This window comes from Periplaneta americana, chromosome 13, assembly GCF_040183065.1.
Source record: "Periplaneta americana isolate PAMFEO1 chromosome 13, P.americana_PAMFEO1_priV1, whole genome shotgun sequence".
In the NCBI taxonomy this organism is placed as follows: domain Eukaryota; kingdom Metazoa; phylum Arthropoda; class Insecta; order Blattodea; family Blattidae; genus Periplaneta; species Periplaneta americana.
The window spans coordinates 2568275-2595114 of NC_091129.1; the positions used below are offsets into that span (position 1 = coordinate 2568275).

The 26840-nt window shown below is 34.8% G+C and overlaps 1 protein-coding gene across 1 annotated transcript in view; it reads right to left on the reverse strand.

Moving 5' to 3' along the window:
* Nucleotides 1-3348, reverse strand: part of LOC138711682 (rac GTPase-activating protein 1-like) — a 41113-nt gene extending 37765 nt beyond the window's left edge. Inside the window, exon 1 of the mRNA XM_069842811.1 lies at nt 3144-3348. Coding sequence (XP_069698912.1) covers nt 3144-3222 — 79 coding nt within the window. The 5' untranslated portion in view covers nt 3223-3348. The remainder of the gene's footprint in view (nt 1-3143) is intronic.
* Nucleotides 3349-26840: the final 23492 nt, after the last annotated feature.

Below are 26840 nucleotides of genomic sequence, written 5' to 3' on the forward strand. Positions count from 1 at the left end.
ATTTAAAAACATGTCAACATATGTACAAATTTCCAAGTTGATTTAAAAACATGTCAACATGTGTACAAATTGCCAAGTTGATTTAAAAACATGTCAACATGTGTACAAATTGCCAAGTTGATTTAAAAACATGTCAACATGTGTACAAATTGCCAAGTTGATTTAAAAACATGTCAACATGTGTACAAATTGCCAAGTTGATTTAAAAACATGTCAACATGTGTACAAATTGCCAAGTTGATTTAAAAAACATGTCAACATGTGTACAAATTGCCAAGTTGATTTAAAAACATGTCAACATGTGTACAAATTGCCAAGTTGATTTAAAAACATGTCAACATATGCACAAATTTCCAAGTTGATTTAAAAACATGCCAACATATGTACAAATTTCCAAGTTGATTTAAAAACATGTCAACATGTGTACAAATTGCCAAGTTGATTTAAAAACATGTCAACATATGTACAAATTTCCAAGTTGATTTAAAAACGTTACATCAGATATGAAGTAAAATCAATATTCAAATATAGCATTTACATGTGACCCATGTTTAATAAGAACATATGCTAGCAGAATTCACCAATTAAAACAAAACTAACACTATGAAAACTACGAAACTTCTGTTATGTATCAACACAGTACAAATACCGGTATGGATTGAATTACTTTCCAAAATATGACATTCCATGGTAAAAGAATAGGAAATACACAAAAATCAATGAATCATCTAATTTTTTTGGAGAGAAACAGTCTCACTACTAAAGTTAACACATGCAACTTAGAACAGAACTGTATCTGCTGCAATTAAAAGTTTTCTGTGCAAAGCTAGTCACAGAAAAATATATACTGTGAACAGAGTATTAACGAATATGCACCTCTACTCACTGTAACTCTGCGAGCAGCAGACTAACTTGTACATTTAATGTGTGTTGTAATTCGATAGCAATATGAGGGGATGTATACTGAAATGCAAACCATCTGCATATGGCAAGAACCAATAGCAGATCACTGCGATGTAGTAATATTGCTGTTCCATACATAAGAGAGGCAGAGACAGAGAAGGAGAGAGAAATCAGCTCAAACACTGCACTACAATCTATAATAAATTATTTAAAAAAAGGCTAAAATTTGATACAGCTGGGACTTATATCAGTGACTACAAAATAGTAAACTTAAGCCCTATTTTCTCACTATTTGTGTTAGAACAAATGAAATTGTCTTTGCCATAGTCATGTAGTGAACACTGATGTCTCCACCAGTTCAAATCCTGGTCTCCCTGTGACATTCCAACAAGAGGAGAGTTTTTGCAAAAGTCGATAGATGCAGAATTTTTCGAAAGTGAGTTACATATGGATATCGTATATTTTCTACCTCCGGAATCGATCTATGAAATCAGATTTACCAAAACTTGATTCATACCGTATGTAGAGACTACCAAACCTTCCAGGTTTTTTTCAAAACTCGATAGATTCTGTCACTTAGTGTAATTTCTGTAAAATCTTGATTTCTGCATCTATCGACTTTTGCAAAAACGCTCCTCAATTCTCCATTACCATCATTATAATTCATTATCGAGTGTAACATGGACTCACTGCTTGTGATGTACCCTGGACAGTCTCTGACGAGCTAAATGATCTATGTTTCTCGGCACTGTGACATCTATGACAAGTTAAGGGCCTCGCCATTCCACATACAAAATTTCATCGTTATGATGAAAGTATTTACAAGTAGTAGGCAAAACCACGTGTTTACCAGTGCACAGATATCGCAGAAGGTAACAATTACATAAAATTTTTGCTTCGTTTGGTTACTTCTTATGAAGGATTACCTTTGGATCTAACACAAACGTGGTTACCCCTCGAACACTGATCAAATATTATCGAGTTAATGAATTAATAAAATTGTGAGAGGAGAGATAGAGAAAATCCAATCTTATCTATGAAGATCATAACATGAAAGTGATTTCCTTTCACGTAAAATTGATAACATTTCAAGTCAGACACATTTCATAATAACTAATTTTCATTTACAAATAATTTCAAGTTAAGAGGAGAGGATGGTATTTTTTGATGAAAAATGAGTATATTAAAAAAAAAATTCTTTAAAATACTCTGTGATATGTGTGGAATGCATAGCATAATATTTTGCGGGTATTTGTGTCCTTATCAGATGTTCAGACGCCATTGTTTAACTTCCTGCGTTATGGATTTTTAAATTACTCGCCCCCTTTTATTGTTGTTTCCGGTAAATTGAATTTAAAAAAAAAAAAATTTTTTTTTAAATACTCTTTGATATGTGTGGAATGCATTGCATAACATTTCGTGGGTATTTGTGCCCTTATCGGATGTTGAGACGCCATTTTTAAGCTTCCTGCGCTATGGATTTTTAAATCACTCGCCCCCTTTTATCAACTTACGGCAACTTCATTTTTTTGCTATGTTGCCAGACAAAAATGGATATAATTTCTGAACTATTAAAGATACATGCATGAAATTTAGAACACACATTCTTTAGACTATTAGGAAACTTTTCTCTGTAACAGAATTTTGTTAATTGATTTCATTTTAAAACTACGTCCATTTGTTTGCAAGAAAGGAATTCAGAAAAGTATTATTAAATTTTAATTGTTTATTTTACAAACGTAGGGACTAATATCAAAATTCTGTTACAGACAGTTTGTAGAGCATGCTTTTGCCAGTACATTGCAAAAAACGGGATGAATCTACCTTTAAAAATGGTTTAGATACATTGGTTTTAGTAAAATCCTGCATTGGGTATATTTTTTTCAAATCTGGACCCCCATATAATTTTTTTAAATGTTCATTTTTATTTGATTTGCTACAGCTATGAGCTCTCTACATACAAAAAACTAATATTTTATACCAAATAGGAAAAATGTTTTAAAAAGTACCATCCTCTCCCCTTAAGTCTAAAATATAAATTGGCTGTGTACGTGTGTGTGTGTGTGTGTACATAGGCCAATGGAAATGATTTCAGATTTATAAACCACAAATTTTTCCAAACTATTTCTTTTAGTTGACCGGTTCCTCATTCACAACTTACTGATGGTAGGCAGCATTGTGGAATATCATATGCCATATCATCAAATGCAGACTTAGGCTACTGTAATGTTTTCACTTACCTGATTCACAACTTGCTGCTGGTAGCAATGTGGAGCATCGTATCAAGTCATCAAACACAGCTAATATCGAAAGTGGCATCTTGATTAATTTGAAAAGTGGTTAACTTCCAAAGCACGACTGAAAATAAAACCAGTCTCTAGTTAATGTGATGATAAAGTTCACCAATGCACTGCGGGGTCAAAGGCTGCATGTAATCTCGTTCTATTTGCATGACGTCACATGCTCTAACATGCCCTATCCCCTGCAGTGCTTTGGTTCCCTCCCTATCCTCGAGGTTATGAGAATTCTGAACTAGACACCACAACTCTTAATTATTTATAGTGCCAAGGTCAGAGAACTATGGAGCTACCAGGCCACAACTAAAAACTAACAAGGCAAGACTAACATAAAAAAGAGCTCCTTGCTCCTATGGAAAACAAATCTCTAGTTCCCTGTCAGGAGTCCAACAGAAGATAATGGTAATTATTTCAAACAAGCACATTCAAAAGTTTTTCCAAGCTACGAAAAATTATACAATATATCGGAAATGAATTTAGCTTTTCAACACACAGAAATCCTGTCCAAATTCAACCTCGCAAATTTCTAGCGCAATAATTAACAACAGATCCCTATTAGAAACAACAACAACCAAATTTCTTGGCTTAAAAATCGATAATGTGTTAAACTGGAAAAATCATATTAAACAAATTACTCCCAAACTAAATTCAGCCTGTTTTGCTATTAGATCTATGCAAAAGATAGTAAATGTCAATACCTTAAAAACAATATACTTTGCATACTTCCACTCGATAATGAGTTTTGGAATAATATTCTGGGGAAATTCCACAGATAGTAACAGTATATTTCTACTACAAAAAAGAGTAATTAGAATAATAGTAGGTGCCAAATCTAGGACTATTTTCAAAAAAACTACAAATAATGCCCATGGCTTGTCAGTATATCTTTTCATTATTAATCTTCCTCGTATGTAATCGTGAAAACTTTGTAACTAATTCAACAGTTCATAGCATAAATACACGTCAAAAAATGACTTTCATACTCCATCGGCAAGTCTATCATGCTATCAAAAAGGAGTGCGTCATATGGCAGTCAACATTTTTAATAGCCTCCCTATCGATAAAAAAATGAAACTCAAAACATAAGATTATTTAGGGCCAAATTAAAGAAGTACCTAATTTCTCACGCCTTCTATTCTGTAGGTGAATTCATGACATTCAATAACGCTTCATGAAATTGATACTAAAACTTTGTGTTGTACTAGTAGACTATATTGCAAATCTCGTCTGTATATATTTCATCTAGACTGTGACTATAAATTAAGACTTACTCTCACATTTCAAGACAGGCTCTCATACATACAGCTTAGTTACGTGTGTATTTTAACATAGGGAAGAGAACAAAAGATTTAAAATGTGATAAACTGAATACCAAGATGGGCCAGAACAGTTGGAAGTGATTTAATAAACAGTTGAGTATTTCTTCACAATTGCGTTACAAAAGAAAGGTAGGATGTATTTACACAGGCCTTCTTCACTTCTAGTCGAATGATGTGTACCGTATACAAAAGACAAATTGAGCGACAATGTCAATTCTCACTAGAATAAGGCTAGAAAGTTGCTGTGAAAGTGGTGGCCGGTGGAAAGGCAGGTTTGCAAGCCTTCCATGTAAGCTTTTTGGTATGTCGGCTACATAGATAGACAGAAGGCGTTCAGGCTTTGGTATGCCTTGTAAATATGCATTTTGGTCACTAGTGGGTACGGATAGATATGGTAGTTATTTATGTTTAAGCTAAGTCTAATACTACAAATACTGAGAAAAGAGACAATGGTAAAGGTTCGATATGTATGCGCCATAGAAAACATTCCTAAAATACCTTCAAAATCGCTAGGATTTATAGTATGAAGTAGTGGAAATTGGATGTGATCACTAGGAGAGCTATGCTGACCCCAAATACATACACACATACCTTACGTCTATACAAAATTCGTCGTAAGTAACAGAAGACTGCTATCTCCAAACTAAAAAATGGCAAGTCAGCTGGACCAGATAATCTTCCGCCAGAGATATTTAAGGCCTATCCAAATAAGATAGCAAAAATAATTCTTTCATTAATTCAAAAAGCATGGAAGGAGGAAAGTTTCCCCACTGAATGGAAAGAAGGATTAATCATCAAAATTCCTAAAAAAGGTGATCTGAGCAACTGTAGTAACTGGCGCGGGATTACACTATTGAATAGAATTAATGAACTAATAGCAATAATAATATACCAGCGTATCCATGACATATTAGATCCAACAATTCGAAAGGAGCAGGCAGGATTTAGACCTCACCGGGCATGTGTCGATCAAATCAACACACTTACAATTATCATTGAGCAGTCACTAGAATTCCGCTCACCTTTGTACCTGGTGTTTATTGACTTTGTAAGAGCGTTTGATACTCTGAATCACACAGCCATCTGGCAGACTCTACACGAAAGAAGAGTTCCTATCAAACTTATAAACATATTAAAGAATTATATCTGAATGCCAGCTGCAGAGTAATTCATAAGAATAACATTGGAGAAGTCATTCATGTCGGCAAGGCTGCATGTTATACCGCTCCTCTTTAACCTGGTCTTAGATGCAACGCTAAGAAGAGTGAATGTTTCCCCTAGAGGAATCCGTTGGGGGCTCTCCGGTAGACTAGAAGATCTAGACTATGCGGGTGATATCTGCCTCTTAGCTCATTCCTTTAAAGATATGAAAGCCAAACTGCAACAATTGGAAAAGGAAGCTCAGAAGGTGGGTCTTCAAATCAGTATTAATAAAACCAAAGAATTGCGCATAGGTACCAATCGACCTACTCTTCTAACTCAAAGCAGCGGCATAATTGAAAATGTGAAGGAATTCTCATATCTAAGCAGTATAGTGTCCCAGAATGGTGGTACAGATAGCGATGTGAGAGTAAGAATAAAGAAGGCAAGATATGCCTTTGGGCTGCTAAAGCCTATATGGAAGAGTGCTGCCTATACAATAAATACTAAACTGAGAATTTTTAACACAAATGTCAAATCCGTGCTTTTATATGGCTGTGAAACCTGGAAAAATAACTAAAACTATTACCAAACAACTACAAGTTTTTATTAATAGATGTTTGAGAAACATATTAAAAATATTCTGGCCGGTCCAGATATCCAACGAAAACCTAAACAAAAACCAGTTGAATTTGAAATTCGGCATAGGAAGTGGGGATGGCTGGGACATACACTTCGGCGACCTCCAGATGACCCCGCCAGGAAAGCATTGGATTGGAATCCGCAGGGCAGCAGAGGAATTGGTAAACCCAAGATAACATGGAAACGAACTGTTCTCACAGAAGCAAAAACGATGGGGAAGAAATGGAGTGAGATTAAGGCGTTGGCCAGGAATAGAGTCAGATGGAGAAGCTTTCTGAGAGCCCTATGTTCCACCTAGGAATGATGGGAATATTGAGTGATTGATTGAAAGAAGACTGCCATATTTCCTTAATGTAAGAGAAAGGGAATGATGGGATTTTCAATATCACCAACTGTGAAGAATGACGTGAGTGGGATGTGATAATATATTATATTTACATTATAAACCAAACCTTTCACATTTTTTTTTACTTGACTACTTAACGACGCTCTATCAAGTAGGAACTAGGTTATTTAGCGTCGATAGGATTGGTGATAGCGAGATAATATTTGGTGAGATGAGAGAGAGAATTCGCCGTAGATTACCTGACATTCGTCTTACGGTTGGAGGAAACCTCGGAAAAACCCAACCAGGTAATCAGCCCAAGCGGGAACCGAACCCACGCCCGAACGCAACTCTGGTTCGGCAGGCGAGCGCAGCGCCTTAGCCTACACACATAACCTAACCTCTCACATAATACTACACATGTAATCTATTTTGTTTGCGATGTTGCCGTCCCTGCTACTCCGAGTCGGGCGCCACCTGTGGGATGAAGCGGAAAGCATGTCAAGAATGGCGACTCATTCGAACCACTACTCATTATTTTTGCATTTTGCTACTTAAGTGCGTTTTGTCCAGTAATCAATGCGTGAATCTATAGTGAACACCCGTTAAATGTATATTGGGAGTAATAAAATTGTGAACACTTCGTTTACAGTGGCGCGAACATACTCAACCTTCAATCGACAATATAAAATTTAATTATGGTCAAAAGGAATGTGGCAATGCGACACTGGTTCACTTTGCAGAGAAAGTGGTCAGTTGTGGGTAGGCTATGTCAGATAATCTCGTTGGGAAGACTCGTTTTACTACTTAATAAAACAACATGTATCGCACCTAATGTTTAATTTATTGATATATTTCAATGGAAACAATTTCCATAAAAACAACTAAAGAAAAAGCTACGAGGATTATTTTACCACATTCCAGACCACAATTTCATTTCGAAACTTACCGCTTACTGCCTTTCTTATTGTATTTTCAACCATGCCCCTCCCACCATAACAATGTAGCCATATTCAATACAGGAATTTTTCCTCCATGCTTTCATCAATTTCCCGCCTATCAGAAAAATTTCCCGATTCCCGGAAACATTTAATATAATAATTATTTTTAAAAAAGTTTTTCACTATAATACTTTTAAATTTTAGAAAATGTTTCCAAAGGCAGAATTCTAAACTGTAGACTTTGGAAATCTTTATGTAGTGATACATAGTACATAGTAGCTATAAGAACTATGATTACCAACGCCCTTCGAACGACAGTCCTATGTGGCCGAGAATGGCAGTAAACACCAGAATAAATATTATTGCGATCAATGGGGGGTGGGGGACAACAGAAATTATTATAGATCCTCCTGTGAGGTTCGAGGTTTCGTCACATGAACCAACCGAGGTGGACTCCGAAAAGAAGAAAATTTATGAATCTATTATCCTTTATTTTCAAAATTCTTACAAAATTTATAATACTGACGTGATTGGCCTTTTTTGGGGTGGGGGAACAAGAGACACCATTTCTAGACTCTTTCAGCAATGGAGAGAAAAGTATAACCTTCATAAAAAGCTCCTAGATGACGTAACTAACTATAATTAAATTCTCAGTCACGATAATTCTGAATCATTTAGATGGTAACAAAAGTAATATGGAACAAATTATTTTTCGTTTATATGAAAAGCATGTATTTTTTTAAATGTTAATTGTAAAATTCAATGTAATCCATTCTGTGCCAATTAACAAATGCCGTATATGGAGTCAGACTTGGAAAGTAAACTTTTATAGCAGTGGGGCAGCCAGAATTTGGTTCTGGAGGGGGGAGGGTTGAAAAAATTGTCAAAACCTAAGCTTATGATACGAGGGTGGATCTGAAAGTAACGCACAATAATTAAAAAAAAGCTTAATATGTAAACAAAATTAAACAAATACACAAATGAACTCACATTTCTTAGTTATTTTTCTACATAGACGCCAAGTTTCTCAACACATTTCTCCCATCGTGGTACCAGTTTCAGTAAACCCTGTCCATAGAAGTCCGTTCGGAATGTTAATTGCATTTCTGCATCGGTCGCAAAGCGATGGTCGGCCAGGAATTGTTTCATAGGACCAAACAGACGGTGCAAGATCTGGACTGTATGGTGGATTCACTTAGGACAGAGGTGGCTTATAAAAAGTATGCTATATGTAATTCATCTATAATCTAATATAAGAACATATCTTGAAAGAAAACATCCCATAATTTCCAAATACTCACTGTCAATCCTTGTGTAGAAGATCTAGATGATCTCTGATCTACAGCTTCTACTTTTGATGTAGAAACGTCTTCGGTTACACTTCTGTTCCAGCTTCATCTTCCTCTTCTGCATAAACTCCAATTACTCATCCACACAATACACAGGTGAGGCCATAAGACAATAAAACATCTCCTACATGTCAAGGAAAATCATGAATCCCCGAAAAAATTAATTAACATTTTACTAAAATTGTTCATTTTTCATTTTCAACGTTTTTAGATTATAAATTCTGTATGGTCTTGGATGTACCTTTGAAGAATCTAGAATTTTCTAAATGACCTTTGCTATAAGAATCACACTAAGCAACTTTTGATGTATAATAGGGATATCCTGAACTAGCACTAACAGATAGCGCGCGTGTACTTTGAGGGATGCGCTTTGCGTGTGCATTTGTTTTTGGGTATATAAACATTGAGGATATACTAGTGTATTAATATATTAAATACTCTTAAAACCAACTAAAAATGGCAAATTTTTGTTATGTTCCTATAAGTAAAAACCAGGGAAAGCTTTTTGTCTTCAATCAGGTCCCGAAATATTCTGAATATATGCTTTAAATTAAAAAAAAATATAGGCTAAGTAATTAAATTGCGCCTCGAAAGTATTAAATAAAAGTAACTACCGGTACTTCAAGTAAGGAATTGTTGACTACAGTTTCATTTTGGAAGAGGAAAAAGAAAAATTAATAAAAGCATATGCAACCTCGACAGCGAGCTATGCTAGCTTAGATTATATGCAGTAGTTGTAGGAGTCTCCGAAGTTTACGCCTGCAGTAAACTCTCGATAAACTGGGATGTTTATTATCCAGGATGATCCGTAGTGAAATCCATTTCGTGAATAATGTTTTTAATGTACTGTACCCTAATTATTAAAATCATGTTTTAACTTCAAAATTTCAAAATCATCCCACACAATATTCAAGACTGCATGTCCTTAACCTACAAAACGCACGACTAATCGTGACACTACTGCGATCATATTATATCATCCTATTAAAAATTGCATTTGATCTTTCTGCAACTACAGAAAAAAATACAAGGAATTCATATATCGATAGTCTCTTCCTTATAAAAAGAAAACCACATTGGTGGCTGCTTATCCTGTTTTTAGCGTTCGGTTCTTAAATATTAATGATTAAAGAGGGCAATATTCACCTTCGACATATTTCCTATTTTTTTTATTCGTGCACCTCGTTCTCAGAGTTCTCGTTTAGGTTCACGAACATTCAATTTACTCGTATCTATATTCTGCATACTGCAGATTTCCCCACCCATCTCGAGGAATCGCTCAATATTATACAGGTTTACGTTATTATTTATTGTACATTAAATTAAATTATGAGGTAAGAAAATATTGAATTAGTATATTAAATTATACTAGGTTATACAAACTAATCTATACTAATAATAAATCTGTAGCCGAAATTTTTCTTGTAATTTTCGATTTTCCAAAAATAATTGGTCCTAACATATATAATTAACCACCCTGAAACCGAAAATCGCTTTTTTGAAATTTTTATTTGTATGTCTGTCTGTATGTTTGTTACCTTTTCACGCGATAATGGATGAACCGACTTATATTAAAATTGGAATATAAATTAAGTTCGTTGTAACTTAGATTTTAGGCTATATGGCATTCAAAATACTTTATTTAAAAGGGGGTTATAAGGGGGCCTGAATTAAATAAATCGAAATATCTCGCTTATTATTGATTTTTGTGAAAAATGTTACATAGCAAAACTTTCTTTAAAAATGATTTCCGATAAGTTTTATTCTTTACAAAATTTTGATAGGACTGATATTTAATGAGATAAATGAGTTTTAAAATTAAAATAACGCCATCTAAGACGGTGCAATGAAATAACAAATGACTTCGTCTATAAGGGGCCTTGGACAATAACAATCGAAAAAGGGGCCTTGGACAGCAACAATCGAAAGCTATTAAACTTAACCTACAGACAATGTTTCTGTGTTTGTATGAAGTAATATCGGAAGCTAAATTAACCGATTTGTATAATTAATTATTATTTCACCATTGGAAAGTGTAGTTTCTCTAGATGGACATAATGCTATAATGTTATTACAATAATGTCTGAGTGAATTGAGGACAGGTAAGATTAAAATAGCTTCTTATGCACAGAAAACTTGATACGCTATTCTGTACATTCGTTTCATGTATTTCCTAAAATAATATTTATGTATACATTCATTTTTATCTCAGAGAATTAACGAACAGCGAGAGTGTATTGATTTAGTATGCAGTAATAGTACGTTAGCTTAGCAACTCATTATTTTATAATTCAAATGTTAACTATGATCAATTGAATCGTGTTAAAATACATAAAATATATATGCAATAAATGCAATGCAAAAAAAAAAAAATGGGTAATGAGCGAAGCAGATTGTCTTGCGCTGTTGTAAAAGTTATTCCCTGGATCAAACGTCCTATTTTAATTATGTAATTACTTTATATTTATTTCTATCAGGTGCAGCGGAGCGCACGGGTACGGCTAGTTGTAAATATCATTTTGACACGCACAGGAAACCAACAAGCGGGAAAACGTAATCAACTGTAGCATATAACATAACATAGCCCTACAACATGTTGCGCCGCATGGAACGCTCCTGCCATCTAGCGGTAAAACTTCGCATAAGATATCCCAATTTACCAAATATCACATTGGACTTTTTTTGACTCTCTTAAAACTCTCTCTCTACCCCCTTCGTTCGGAACATTACTGACAGATAGCACCACTGTTAGCACAACTACAACGTCTTTAACTGCTAGCGACAAGGTTAGGTATGGTTTGATGAGCAGATGCATATATTAGTACCTGTCAATTAGATACATGGACAATTATAAGGCTTTTTAATATTTTAAATAGGTCTATACTGTCTTTAGGATTAAAAGTATTTTGAAATATATTCTCATTAAAAATATGTTGTTCTTTTCAATATTTTCAAATATACTGAGGTTAGCATTAGATACTGTTATTTTTCTTATTTTCTTTCTTCTCCTCTTACACATCTTGCATATACAGGGACATAATTTTATTTTTACTTCAATTTTTATTGTACCTGAGTTCTTGAATATACATACTAGGTTCAAAAAGTTCCCGGAATTTGCTAGCATCATAGAAACAACGTACCTTAAACACTATTCTACAGCATTTCCTTCAAAATAGTTGCCTTCCGCAACAACACACTTTTGCCAACGCGTGTAGAGTTCCTGGAAGCAGGCCTGGAAGCCATTTTGTGAAACCCGTCTTAGTGCTCTCGTCGCGTTTGCGATAACCTCTTCAGCATTGAATCTCCGTCCTTTCAGATGACTTTTCAGACGGGGAAACAGAAAGTAATCAGGTGGTGAGAGATCAGGAGAGTATGGTGGGTGATCCAAAGCAGTTATGTTGTGCCTGGCAAGAAAATTCTTTACAATAATTGCGCGATGAGCAGGTGCATTGTCATGCATAAGGAACCAGTTGTTTTCTACCCACTTTTCTGGACGTTTCCTTCTCACTGCGTCCCAGAGGCGACGGAGGGTTTCTACGTACAATTCTTTCGTTACAGTACGACCTTCTGGAATGAACTCATGGTGCATGAGACCCTGAGAGTCGAAGAAAACTTCCAACATAACTTTGCTTTAAGTGTGCTTAAATGCGACAGCCTCATGTCAGTAGATTTACTGGCATGAAAAAGAACTCCTGCGGGACAAAATTCCGGCACATCCGGCGACGCTGATATAACCTCTGCAGTTGCGAGCGTCGTTAAATAAAACATAACATTTAAAATAACTTTGCCTTTGGAAGTGTGCCTAGGAAATTTTTGCTTCCGAGGAGATGTTTTCGATTTCCACTCAGATGACTGTCGTTTAGGGACTGGGTCGTACAAGTAGCACCAGTTTCATTTTGTTTAAGAAATCACCATCTTCATCAGCCATACTGATCATGTCCCCAGCAAAACACAGAACTTGATGTTTGTACTTTGCTCTGTGGACATAATTACAAAATGCGACGAACAAACGAAACACTATGATAAACAATTGCCTACAACTCAAAACCAATAATTGCCATTATCAACAAACTTTAAGGAAATGACATCATGAATGTTACCAACAAAACAAATGTATAATATCCCTTGTTATATATTAATACGAAAAATGGTAGTAAAATTCCGGGAACTTTTTGAACCTAGTAGTACTTCACTCCCACCCCTTCTACTAATGAAGTTCAACCGTCCTCCACACAGATCCAAGACCGCATATACAGTCATAATAGCCTTATGGTCATAGTAAACAGTAAGTTCCAAAATATGTTCGCGTTTTCCAGTGACGAAAGAGCTTTCAATATTGCATCATTTTCGCACATCATTTGCCTAAGTCGCATCCCGGTTTCCCCCACCTGCTTCTATTCGCCTCTCTGTAAATGCTAGTGGCTGGGCTGTCTTAGCTCTTTTCTGAGAACATTAATTTCTGTTAGGAATTGGACGTCTACGTAATATACCCATAGAATTGTTTAAAATAACTTAAATAAAAAGGCCTCGTTAAGTAACTAACTGTCACGTGATTTCCTTCCTTTCTACGACATAACCACTTGGACGGACAGTAGATAGCATGTCTGAGTAATTTTATCTTTTCGGATCGGGCAGAAGTGAAGATTGAATTTACAATACGTAAGGTACTCTTTTATAGAGTAGGTACAGAATTATTTCAACATGAGTTACTGATACGAAGTACGAACCTGGTAATTGGAATTACGTACAATAGGCTATAATGCTATAATATGCACATTAGAACTGAAGCCTGTATCGAAATGAACGGCCACCATTTTCAAAAATGTGTTTAAATATCCATATTATGATTATTTTTCAATTTAACTTCATTCTCTATATTGTACGCTAATGTGCTGTAGACAGTATAATATACACTGCATAATGAATACGTCTGCATGGAAAGCGCAGTTCGTGAGTAAAAACACTCATTGTTAATACTGTACAGTATTTTGATTAAACAAAAGACTAATGAAAATGATCTAACTCAAAATCGCGATATTTCCTAGTTTACGTAAATGGATAAACTACTTTTCTTCCCTCCTATACCTAGTAAAGTGATTTGTTTGTATATTACGCCAGTGTCATCGAACTCCAGTCGTGGAAGGGGGTAGCAAACGGTGTTTCCGGTTCTCAATCCTTGATCCAAAGGTATAGCCAGGTTAATATTAGAAATTTTAGTAAAAATAAAATGGTGTTCCTGTACGAAGGTAAGTTTAGTTAGTTTAGGTTTTTATTGACCAGATTCACGCATGCGCAATTATCATCTCACAACCAAACCGTTCCTATCACGAGCCACAGGTGATAAAACTTATTAATTTAAACATAAAAGATTTCATTTCATTCTCCATGTATTAATTCTTTGGCATAACAGCGCAAGAAATGAGCTGTGGCACACAATACAAATTCTCCGTGTTTCCCACTCATTACGTCAGCCCCGCCATTAGCCGGCACAATTAATTCATGTGGTTGAATTATAACTGAATTATGACCGTTAAGCCTATATTCCATTAAGATAGTTTGCACCAAACTTTCAGCGTCATGTTTTGGTGGCAGTGAAGAGAAATGTCCAATAATTTTATTGTTATCCAGTAATTAATTTTGAATTGTTTTCGTAGTTCCTTTGAATAGTGACGAGCCCTGTAATGATCTTTGAAAGTTTAATCTAAACGTGGAGTAAAATCAGTCAAACTTCGAAATATCCTGATTCAGCAAGTCCTCGCAACGCTAATTGAAATGCGGCACAGAATTATTAATTAATTATTTTAGATAGGCCATATCTGTTTTTAGAAACATTTCCTTCTTGTTTCTGAATGTTAATGCGATACGCAGAATCAAGTTGTGTTAGAGTATTTTAATATCTGTAGCAGTGACAAATCTGTTTTACTTGAAATGAGTTTTCGAATTTTCATGCTCTTCTAATTTTTAAAGTCAAATTAACTAAATCCTTCACTCCGGTGTTTGTTCATGTATTTCCTCCTCTAAACAGAATACACGGGTGAGGGAGAAAGCGTTTTCATGAGCGCAGCAAAAAACCAATCGTTTCCATTACACATTTCGGTATTAAAATGACTAGTAGGCTACATTATTTCCTCGACTTTTTTCAGAAATTTCAATATTTAAATTTGGTGTAGGACGTCCTAATTTCTTAAGGGAACTGGGTAGTGATGCTGTGTGATTAAAAAATTTCAGTACAACAATTTAGTTCAATATTTCTAGGCTTTTAGTGCTCAGAGTGGAATAAAAATTTCCATGTGATACAATCAATCATTCTGAATTCAGTGGTATAAAAGACGACTAATTAGTTTCTTATCCAAGTGCAAAAGAAAGGCCCTAAATGATAATCTGTTTTCCGACTTTGTTAAATGTACCTCATTCTCCAGATGCACATTACTTTCTACAATCTTCACTCATATACCTTGCATTTTTTTTAGTTATATAGTAATGTGTATTGTAAATACTAAAGCAAAATTTAGTTAAATATTTCACCCCTAGTGAAACAGAAAAATATTGAACTGTATTTAACATTTTTTGCAATTTTTTTCAATGTATTTTTTCTCGTGTTATGTCTGCGATATTCTTAAACCCGTAGGTCTACTAAGTAGTACACAAGCCGCAGAAAACACTGTAAAAATTTTATGTAAATTGATTCAGTAGTTTCAGAGAAAAATGCACTTACGTTTGAAAAATGTCAACTTATGGAAAACTGCATTTAAAAAACAGAAGGATATATGAATTACATGCACAGTCAAATTTATAGAGGTTATTTAAAGGGCTTTCCTACAGAAATACGTACCAGATTATTTATATTGTTTTAAAGAGCAAGTTTTGTACTTTTTTAAAACACAAAATAAGAAATCGGATTTTTGACCTCTAATCACTACCTGGTTCCCTTAAGTTTGCAATTTCTCTTTTAATTTCGAAAAGGGTTGGTCGATTATGTTTTCATTTCATTCATTTCTAATGTAAAATATTTCCTTGCACACTGACTAATCACATCACATCACCCACAGTACTATAACACACTGGAACTGTAATGATGTACAGTAATGCAGAAGCCTGTGTGTTCTAACGCAGGTCATAAAGAGAAGAGGGTGTTGGCGGTTCTTTTGTACAGTAGAACCTCTATTATCCGTCGTAATGAAGGGGATGGGCTGAACGGTTAATCGAAAAAATCGGATAATCCGTACCATGAAAAATTTTCGTAAATTTAGAGAATAATTCACTTTGGTAAATTCCTCCATTGTCTTGCATTTAACACGCTAAGTAGTGCTAAGTCTGTGGAAAGATATGAATAGTGGAGGTCTCGTGTTGTAGATTTACATACTTTATCCTCTCCAATCTCGTATTCTGATGAGAGATGAGCCACAGTTTCTCTTTCCCCAAACCACTCAATTTCTTAGGCCTACACTCTTTTTCCGATACTTAGCACAACATCATTTCTTTCGAAACCCCTAGAAGAATTTTTATACAGAAGTTATACACAGGGTGCGAATTAACGGAGGGGATGGGGGTGATTTCCCCCTGTTGGAAAGTTATCCCCTCTCATAAATTCATATTAACATCCCTGTCAGGGATAACTTCTTCCTCCCCCCTCACAAAATATAATTGTTTTAATACGAGTGTGTACTTTATAAAGTAAAAAGCAAAGAAAATAATATTCATGTATTATTTATCATCACGGGGACGCTGACAACAATCAATAACTTAGGAATTATACATCTTATCTCAAGCCTGTTCACGGATATAATTATCATTTTGATCAAGATGCAAGACAACCAACTCAGTGCGACCAAGCATTGAGCCGTACGAATAAGGATAATAATAATTATATGTATGGTATTCTCTATCTAGGATTCTGTCCCCCTCTCATCAGAAATCTTAATTCGCACCCTGGTTATACAATACGATATCTCGAACAGTACACCATTCTGTGCAAGGATAAAGGCTTGTAATAACACTCTAAAAAAATAGCATGCTAATACAATATATAGTAATATTTCTGCAAAAAAAAAAAAAAAAAAAGCGAGAGGAAAACAGACGGATAATCCAACGATCGGTTAATAGAGTGGCGGATAATCGGGGTTCCACTGTATATTCGGAGAGAGCTGCTTCGGTTGCAGCTCTAATGCAGTCTTATGGGAAGTGAAGAAAACCAGTTTTCTGCTGCCGAATACCCTACGTTGAACTTCACGATCACAGATCCGAAAAGTACACTACCGATAAAATTCTCGAGCAGTTCAAGGCTCCTACAGACAGTAAAATCTCGAATCGAAGAAGAATACATTGGAAAAATAAATGAAACAATGAACTACACTTTTTTTTTTTTTTAAAGATGGGACATGACAGTTAAGCGGCCGAGCTTGGAACTACAGTGCTATGTTGCCAATATGGACTACCATGCTGCAGCTGATAACATGACTTACTTACTTACTTACAAATGGCTTTTAAGGAACCCGAAGGTTCATTGCCGCCCTCACATAAGCCCGCCATCGGTCCCTATCCTGTGCAAGATTAATCCAGTCTCTATCATCACACCCCACCTCCCTCAAATCCATTTTAATATTATCCTCCCATCTACGTCTCGGCCTTCCTAAAGGTCTTTTTCCCTCCGGTCTCCCAACTACCACTCTATATGCATTTCTGGATTCGCCCATACGTGCTACATGACCTGCCCATCTCAAACGTCTGGATTTTAAGTTCCTAATTATGTTAGGTGAAGAATACAATGCGTGCAGTTCTGTGTTGTGTAACTTTCTCCATTCTCCTGTAGCTTCATCCCGCTTAGCCCCAAATATTTTCCTAAGCACCTTATTCTCGAACACCCTTAACCTATGTTCCTCTCTCAGAGTGAGAGTCCAAGTTTCACAACCTTACAGAACAACCGGTAATATAACTGTTTTATAAATTCTAACTTTCAGATTTTTTGACAGCAGTCTAGATGATAAAAGCTTCTCAACCGAATAATAACACACATTTCCCATATTTATTCTGCTTTTAATTTCCTCCCGAGTGTCATTTATATTTGTTACTGTTGCTCCAAGATATTTGAATTTTTCCACCTCTTCGAAGGATAAATCTCCAATTTTTATATTTCCATTTCGTACGATATTCTGGTCACGAGACATAATCATATACTTCGCCTTTTCGGGATTTACTTCCAAACCTATCTCTTTACTTGCTTCAAGTAAAATTTCCGCGTTTTCCCTAATCGTTTGTGTATTTTCTCCTAACATATTCACGTCATCCGCATAGACAAGCAGCTGATGTAACCCGTTCAATTCCAAACCCTGCCTGTTATCCTGGACTTTCCTAATGGCATACTCTAGAGCGAAGTTAAAAAGTAAAGGTGATAGTGCATCTCCCTGCTTTAGCCTGCAGTGAATTGGAAAAGCATCTGACAGAAAATGACCTATACGGACTCTGATAACATGACTGACGTTAAAATATTCATTGACAATTGACGCGAAGGCAAGAAAACAATACAAAAATCGACAGAGAAACAAAGACGAAACGTACCAATGCTAGCATAATGTGCACAATAAATGTCGCCAAGAGAGCTATTAAGCACTCACCATGTGGGATTGGCAAGTTTGGCGACTCAACCGTTGTTACTATAGCAACAGGCCTACCACGCTATGTGACATTCAGTTGTTTTTCCGATCGCAACGCTCCTGTCATGTCCCATCTTTAAAAAAAAAAAACAAAAAAAAAAAAAAAAAACAAATGAGTAGCTTAATATCAAAGACGGACATCTGACTTCAATCGAAATTTAGGTAGCTGTGGTTTTTTAAACAATTTTTCATGCTCTTTCCAGTTATAGTGAAACCATATGCAAACTCTAACACTACATTTATAAAATAAATTGTGTTAAATGTTACAAAGAACACTGTGAATTAAAAAATTGCCTCTAGATCAAAACTATGGAGACAACAGATGTCCGTCTTTGATATTAAGCTACTCAAATATAGATTACATAAAAGCACGTTTTACATTTTTTTTTTACAGGTTCAATTAAATGGCGGTTCTGCAGCTCTGCAGTTCTTATTGTAGAGGCGCCCCTGCTCCCTAGGTTATAAATTTTGCCCTTATTTACAGCAACAACCGTATTTGTGATAGGTTTGTTCTATGACAAGTTTAATGTTGACCTGAAAGCCCTGTGATAATCCAATATAAGTACTTACCTTTCTGAGGTTTAAGAAAGGAATGAGGGAAAGGGAAGTCATATGAAAGAGGCGCAAATTAATGAATACCAATTAATTATATTATGTACAGAACATAAGACTGACCTAAAGACAAATATGTTTAGTTTTGTACACGCAAACGACACAACGACACATTCAATCCTGGCGGGCGCTGTTGTCAAATCTCTCACAGAACTTCACTTACAAACTTGAGTTATTAAATAATTACTGTTCAGGGTCAATAAATTTCAGTCTCATTTTGAACGAACATAATTCAAATATAATTACTCTGTACATATATAACAATATGTTTCGTGTATTTTCTTCAAGTTATACACACAAACAAGAATTTTTAAATCTATTTTTCAATTTCATATACATAGTCTTTACAGCACTGTGTGAATATTCGTACACACTTCGATAAAATCGGTTTGCTTACGACGTTAGGAATACTTCTTGTACATTTCTTATGTCCCATTGAGCTTCAGAGAATATATTTTATTAGTCTTTTCAGAACCTTTTATTCTTTGATGTATTTGTGGATGTGACCCAGTTCCATATTCTTTTGTTCTTGTACCTTTGCTCACATTCTCTGATGTGGTTTGACTTCTATTATAGCCATCAAAATCATCACGAGAATAAAACTGCAATTTCGATATATACACTTTGTTCTTTATGGAAAAGGGAGATTTAAATTAATCTTTATAACGCTGTAAAACACGTCACTTTACACATTTTTCTTATCTTCCAAAAATTAGTTCTTGTCTCATTTTTCATAACTGAGATATTTCGTACTAGCAAAGTAGACACAGATGTAAAGCTATTTGTTTTGTTTAATAAAGCCGCATTCTCATCACATTTAATTAAATAACAGATCCTGCTTAACTTGTTGGACTTAGGTAAGTGTAACAACAAAGATGGATCGGGCCTAACAATTAAATTCTTCGTTGCATCTTTTCTGAGAAGCAGGTTTTGATTAGATGCGGAAATTTTTCTTTCTGGCATCACTAGACGTAAGCTTAAGTACTGCCAACTTAAAAAACTGTCAATAATGATAATGAAGATTTAAATAATAATAATAATAATAATAATAATAATAATAATAATAATAATAATAATAATAATAATAATAATATGGCAGGTGAAACAAGGACCAAGAAAAGGACTGAAAATATGGAATGAAGAAATAGAGAAAACAATAAAGGATAAGAAAGAAGCATACTGAAATGATTACAATTAACGTCACCTGCAGATAGAAGTGAATATAAAAGGAAATGTCCCATAGTGAAGAAAGAAGTAAAAAAACTGAACAGAGAAAGTTGGGACAAATATATATCCAACATAGAGTACGACGTACATGTATCTCAAGGAAAGGCTTACAAAATAATGAACCACTTAAACAAATCAGAAAGAGATACGGCAATTATTAACAATTTAAAAGAAGAGGATTGGTTACAGCATTATAAATATATATGGACAAATGCAACAGAAATAGACATTGATCCATTTACCAATGAAATTGAAATCGTAGACTTAATTACATACTGGGAATTAGATGAAATGTTGAAAAATTCTAAAAACAGGAAAGCCCCGGGAGGAAATGGGATTAATTTAGAGCTCCTTAAGTATTTACCGTTTAAATTTAAATACAGACTTCTAGATATTATGAATTTATGTTGGAAAGCATACAGGATACCTGAGGAATGACTGGAGGGAAAAATATTTTCAATTTTTGAAAAAGGAAATAAATTCCAGAGAATGTGCGGTACAATAAAAAGAACTTTATCCCGGAAAACACTAAAAGAGACCCAACTAAAATTCTATAAAGTAATGGCAGTCCCTGTTCTTATGTATGGCAGCGAAAACTGGGCATTGACTCGATCAGAAAGAAGAAGGATAGAGGCTGCAGAGATGAGATTTCTGAGATCGGTGGCAGGTTACACTCTATTGGACCAGAAAAGCACAGACATAAGGACGGAACTAAGAATTTTCAACTTAGACGACAGATTAGCAAGACAAATGAAAACTGGAAAGAACATATTTTAAGGATGAATGAAGACAGATTCCCCAAAAAAATACTGAACTACAGACCGGAAGGAAGGAGGAATGTCGGCAGACCCGCAATAGATGGGAGGACACTTTCCAAGAGGAAGGAACAGGCCACCTGGCCTAAACCTTGAAAATAATAATAATAATAATAATAATAATAATAATAATATGCCGTGATATTGAATGCATGACTTAACTTTCACCATCCCTAACATTTGTATAGCCTATACATTAATTTTTTTAAGACGCAACAGAATAGGCTAACAACCACAAACATGAGAAACGCACTCCTGACCCAATGTGCTTGCCTCTCCCATCCTCAGCTGGTAGGTACGATAGGCACCGCAATACCGATCGTCTTTCAAGGTCAAGGTCAAAGTCACAAGTTTTGGTATACCAGTAAATGCGATGAAAGTCCGAATGATACAAAAAAGGCATTATAAGAAGCAAAATCATGTTAAAGCCGTTTTGCTAGTGGCAAACAAGAAATGGCAGTATTTAACATCAGGTTGAGAGGGCTTCAGAACTGGTTGAATTTTGCCTCGGAAATGAACTTGCTCCATTCTAGCCCACAGTCCATGAAGACTGGTTGACAACCCCTGCTCTAGAGGATCGAAAGTAGTAATTTATAGCAGCGGTATTTGCTAGCGTACCGCCAAAATACATTTTTTTTTACCTTCGTACTCCCTGAACTGCATTGCAATTATACAGGGCCTTCATTTCAAAACTTCCCAGTCTAAATAACTAATTATTTAAATTGAATTAAATTTAAATAAAAAACACGTCAATTTAGATATTGAGGGGGAAATCTAAAACCGGGCTTAATTGCATTTTAGACTTCACCCCTATATTTTTATATTTAAATAGGCCTATGAAAGAGTATTCAATTGTTTATACATCTAATTCATTTGTTTTCGCATCTTTTGTTTTCTATCGAGCCTGACAACCTGGATTATTGTTATTGTTGATTAGAGCTGAAGAGAATAAAGCTACAAAAAATTATTGAGCATTTCATGTAGGCCTAATAGTTGTGTTTGTGTATTAAATTACTTTAAAATGGTGTATACCCTTCAAGTGAGAACATAAATCATTCCTATTGATTAAATTTAGGAAATTACACAAAATAAGCTGTGTTTTCATCCTACAATCAACTGATAATAACAAAAATACAGGTTACCAGGCGACGATAGAAAACAAAAGATGCGAAAACAAATAAAGGAGGTGTATAAAGAATTGAATACTCTTTCATATTTAAGTATAGAAATATAGGGATGCCAATTGGGGGTGGGGCGAAATCTAAAATGCAAATAAGTCTGTTTTCAGACTTCCCTCTCAATACTTAAATTGATGTGTTTTTTTGTTTAAATTGAATTAAGTTTTAAATAATTAGTTATTTAGACTGGGAAGTTTTGAAATGAAAGTCCTGTATAAGAAATAAAAAAATACAGTATTATGATTGATGTTAAACGAAAAATAAATTATTATTATTATTATTATTATTATACAGTAGTTATTGATGCAATTAATAGTAATGTAAAATGTTACTGACGCAAGGAAAACAAGAGTCGATATTATAAAAGAAAATAAACTGCAATAATTATATCAACAAGTACAATAAACGCATTCTTGCAAGCCTAGTCAATGAGATGGGTACCACTGATTTGTAGTATATGAGGGTAAAATTAGATTTTATCCTTGAGTGAAAAGTTTAGCGCCCGAAACGAAGCCAGTGTACGCCTTTTCTTTGTAATGCGTTATTTGTGAAGAAGTTATAAATGGATGAATATATTATATGGATTTGATGGTTATTAATGTGTTGGTTGTCATGGAGAGTGATTAAAAAAACACAAGTCACATGTGAAAAGAGGGGGTCAGAAGCAAAGCGGTATAAATACACTTTAGTTACTTTTGTGAAAACGTGATTGAAAATTTCGTAAATTCCGTGAAGTTTTAATTTTAAATTTTAATGTGTGAAGTCTTTAAAATATGTATTCCTTTGCTACTAAAATTTCTTTATGATTTAGCTTACCCTGGATGGACTTAAATCGTTTTTTTTTTAGAAATGTCACTTGTGTCTCTTTGCTTGTGACCCTCTCAAATAAAATCTTTTAATTCCTGTTGTGAATGGAGTCATTATTTAAGTTGCTAAGGACGGTGAAATAAATGCCAGTTTAGAACTGGTTATAAATTATATTTTTAGTATCAGGGAATAGTTTGCTTAAAACATTTATTATGGGGATTAATGAAGAGATAGGCTAATATCTTATGGTATGTATTTTGTTTAGGTAATTTGAACTATTTCTTTCGTTGTGATGTAATTCTTTTTGTCTTAATTATAGGCCTATTGATATGAATATACAGGAAGACTAGAGTAAGCAGAATAAAGAAATAGAAAGATCAGATTGCAGTAACAGGTCAGAGAGTGAAGGTAACAGTAATATTATGATGATAATAACCAGAGACCGGAACTTTGGCAGAATGCCTTTTTAAATTAATGTGTTAAATCTATCTTCATTTTGATAGTAAATCTGTACGAATTATACCTTTGTGATTGAAACGTCACAGTTTTATGTTGCCCTTTTCTGCCCTTTTAATACCTATAAATGCCTAATTGACAAAATAAATGCTTTTTTTGCCTTTATTTCATTATTTATCTATTATTTATTAATTTATTATTAAAAATTGCCTACAGGTATATTTTAATTTACTTATTTAACCGCTACAATGAAAGTGACTTCACCGAATGTATATTATTGTCTTTCAGTCAGTTCATATCCTCTTTGCAACAGTGAGTGCTGTCATGCAAAAATGTATAACAGTAAGCGTTTTAATTATCGCTTGTGTTTATTTGACAAGGCAACAATGAGTGCGGGTCTAACGTTATTTTTAACGGTTATTTTTCTTTCAGTTTTCATTGCGACGTAGTTGTAGCTAGCTAAATATTTCATATCGCAACATATCAGCACAACCAAACACAAAAATGCACTTTCCAAGGCTACTGGGAAGAAGATTTCTTTGCTTCCAACAGTAATTGCAACATCGAGTCGAAAATCTCAATTTGCATTCGACTTATGTAAAGTTTTTCTTGCTGCCGAAATCCCTTTGTGGAAAGTGCAAGCTTGTGGGTCTAGTGCAAGGTTTTTGTAATTGTCTTCTATTGCGTATTTTAGCTATTTATGATGCCTTTTTGCCTGCCTATTTTAATGATTCATAAAGCCTAAACTTCCGGTCTCTGATAATAATGATGATAACTTTTTTTATGAGCTAGTTAGGTTCGTTCCATCGTTGTCTGTATTTTACAACGCCCGAAACATTTCACATTACGATGAAGGCTTTATTTTACAACGATTGATCAACTGCTATGGTTATATAGCGTTTGAGTGATGAATAGGGACCGGATTTTGATGTAATATCAAGGTGTGAAATATGTACATATTTATGTAAGAAAAATAAGCTGAATATGTACCAAAATATGTAATATGAATATATTTAATATCAATATCTGGCAGATATAGGATAGGTAAGACTCTCCAGTTGTGATTTCATAGAGCACCCGACTTTTTTACCGCACACTTGACACATTACTATTTTTCCTTCTGTAGTGAAAGCTTCGTCCATCGCAATCCATGATTTTATTTTTGTCGTTAGGGTTGAAGATACAGGGACTATTTTAGTTAGTTAAAAGCAGTACATAAACTCACTTGCACTTTATACTGTAAGTACTAAAACTAGAGAACTGAGTGAAATGAATGACACAACAATACTGTAAGCACTGTTTCGCTTTACTGGATTAGGAGAATATAAGAGGAGATGTGCGACACATGCATTTTAGCTGCTCCCTGTAAGAAACAAAGTACCTATAGGCATTTACAAACTATTGTTTGAAAAGTGACATTCAGGGTAGGATTATTCCAGCCGAGAACCATACTTTCTACTTGCGCGGAAAATCCCGTTTCCGTATAAATTCACTAAATTTAAAATTAAGAGGTCAAGCAATAACCTGAAAGTCTCATGTCAGACTTGACACTGGTTTTCCCTGGAAGGATTAGGAAGAGGGTGGGTAAGGTTGCAAATTGCATGGGAACGGCTTGTTAAGACGTGTGCAGAACAATTATAGTTCGAGACAAATCATGTCGTCTCCGTCCCACTCTACCGCATGAAGGCAACGCTACTTTCTGAGTGATTTTTACAATACAAGTTACTTGTATGAGAAAGGTTGCCTTTTGTTCACTCATATTTACAGTGAGTGCCTCTATTACTTCCTGGAACTAAGAATATTATGTTTCGTCCCGAAATATATCCTTTCTTGGGTAGGTAAAAAGGCTTTTTAAATCTGTGTATTTCAATTTGTAAACTTCCCCACCAGAATTTTTTTTTTTTTTAGAGAAGTAAAAATGAATAAAACCCCTGAATATGTAGATTTATGTAATACCAAGCCATAATATGTAATGTGGGGTAAATATGTAACAATATGTAGTATCAAATTTTAATATATTAATGATAATTACAAGATTCACAAAGATTTGTTATTTATATACGGTTAGGTCGAAATTAATATAATATGTAATTACATAAAATCCGGTCCCTAGTTATTTAGCATTTGAGTGATGAAGGTGATAATGCCAGCGAAATGAGTCCAGGGTCCAGCGACGAAAGTTACCCAGAATTTGCTCTTAATGGGTTGAGGGAAAACCCCGGAAGAAACCTCAGCCGGGCAACTTGACCCAACCAGGAAGGATGAAGGTATACAAACAATAATAATTAGATGTATGAGGGACTTCCTGAAGCTTGATCTTTGGCAACTGCTAAGCTTGCAAATGAGGACTGAGCCATGCAGCTTTCTTCGTGATAGCGAGGCGCCGTGAATAGATTTTCTCTGACCAGCCAGGGTGAAGGTACACGCACACTCTGACCAATGAATGGGGAATTCCTAAGATGAACGGAAATCTCTATTGACTTTTCCGGATCATTGGACGCACCTTCCTCGCTGCAGAGCCTCTTGTCTAGCCACCCCGAACCCTATAACGTCCCCAGCAAATCGAGTACTTAAGGACCTCTTCCACACATTTCCATTAAGGGTGACTGAGAAAATTTCAATGGATTCTACCTTATCCTTTTATGCTTAAGAACTACCGAGTTTTCTGTAAATAGAAGCTTATAGAGAACTTCCTGAATAAAATGATTACAAGGGTTGAGAAAAGAATATTTTCCAATTCAAAGCGAAAGCTTTCTCCTGTTCTTTGAGTCAACTTTAATTTATTTGTTCGGAGAGATGTGTTTAACGCTTCATCTGATTCCACAACCGGTTCAGACGTGTTTCATAAGAAAGTGTCTGTTAATACAACATGCAATTCAATGATGGTTACATGTTTAAGAACACACTTTGGTGAAAAATATTAAAATTTTAAGAATATATTTTTTCTCTCACTTAAAACACTGCTACTAGCTATGTATACTTTCATCTTTCCAAAGGAATTTATTCAATTTCGCTTCTAAATTGGATTTAAAATGTTTTTATAATGTTTGTGTCGACAACAGATTGAAAATAGTACTTCTAAATTGTCACTGAAAAATCTGAAAGTTTTAGGATTTTTTTTTTTCAATTAAAATACCATTATTATGCGTAGTTTCAGATTGTCAAAGAAACTGGTTCAA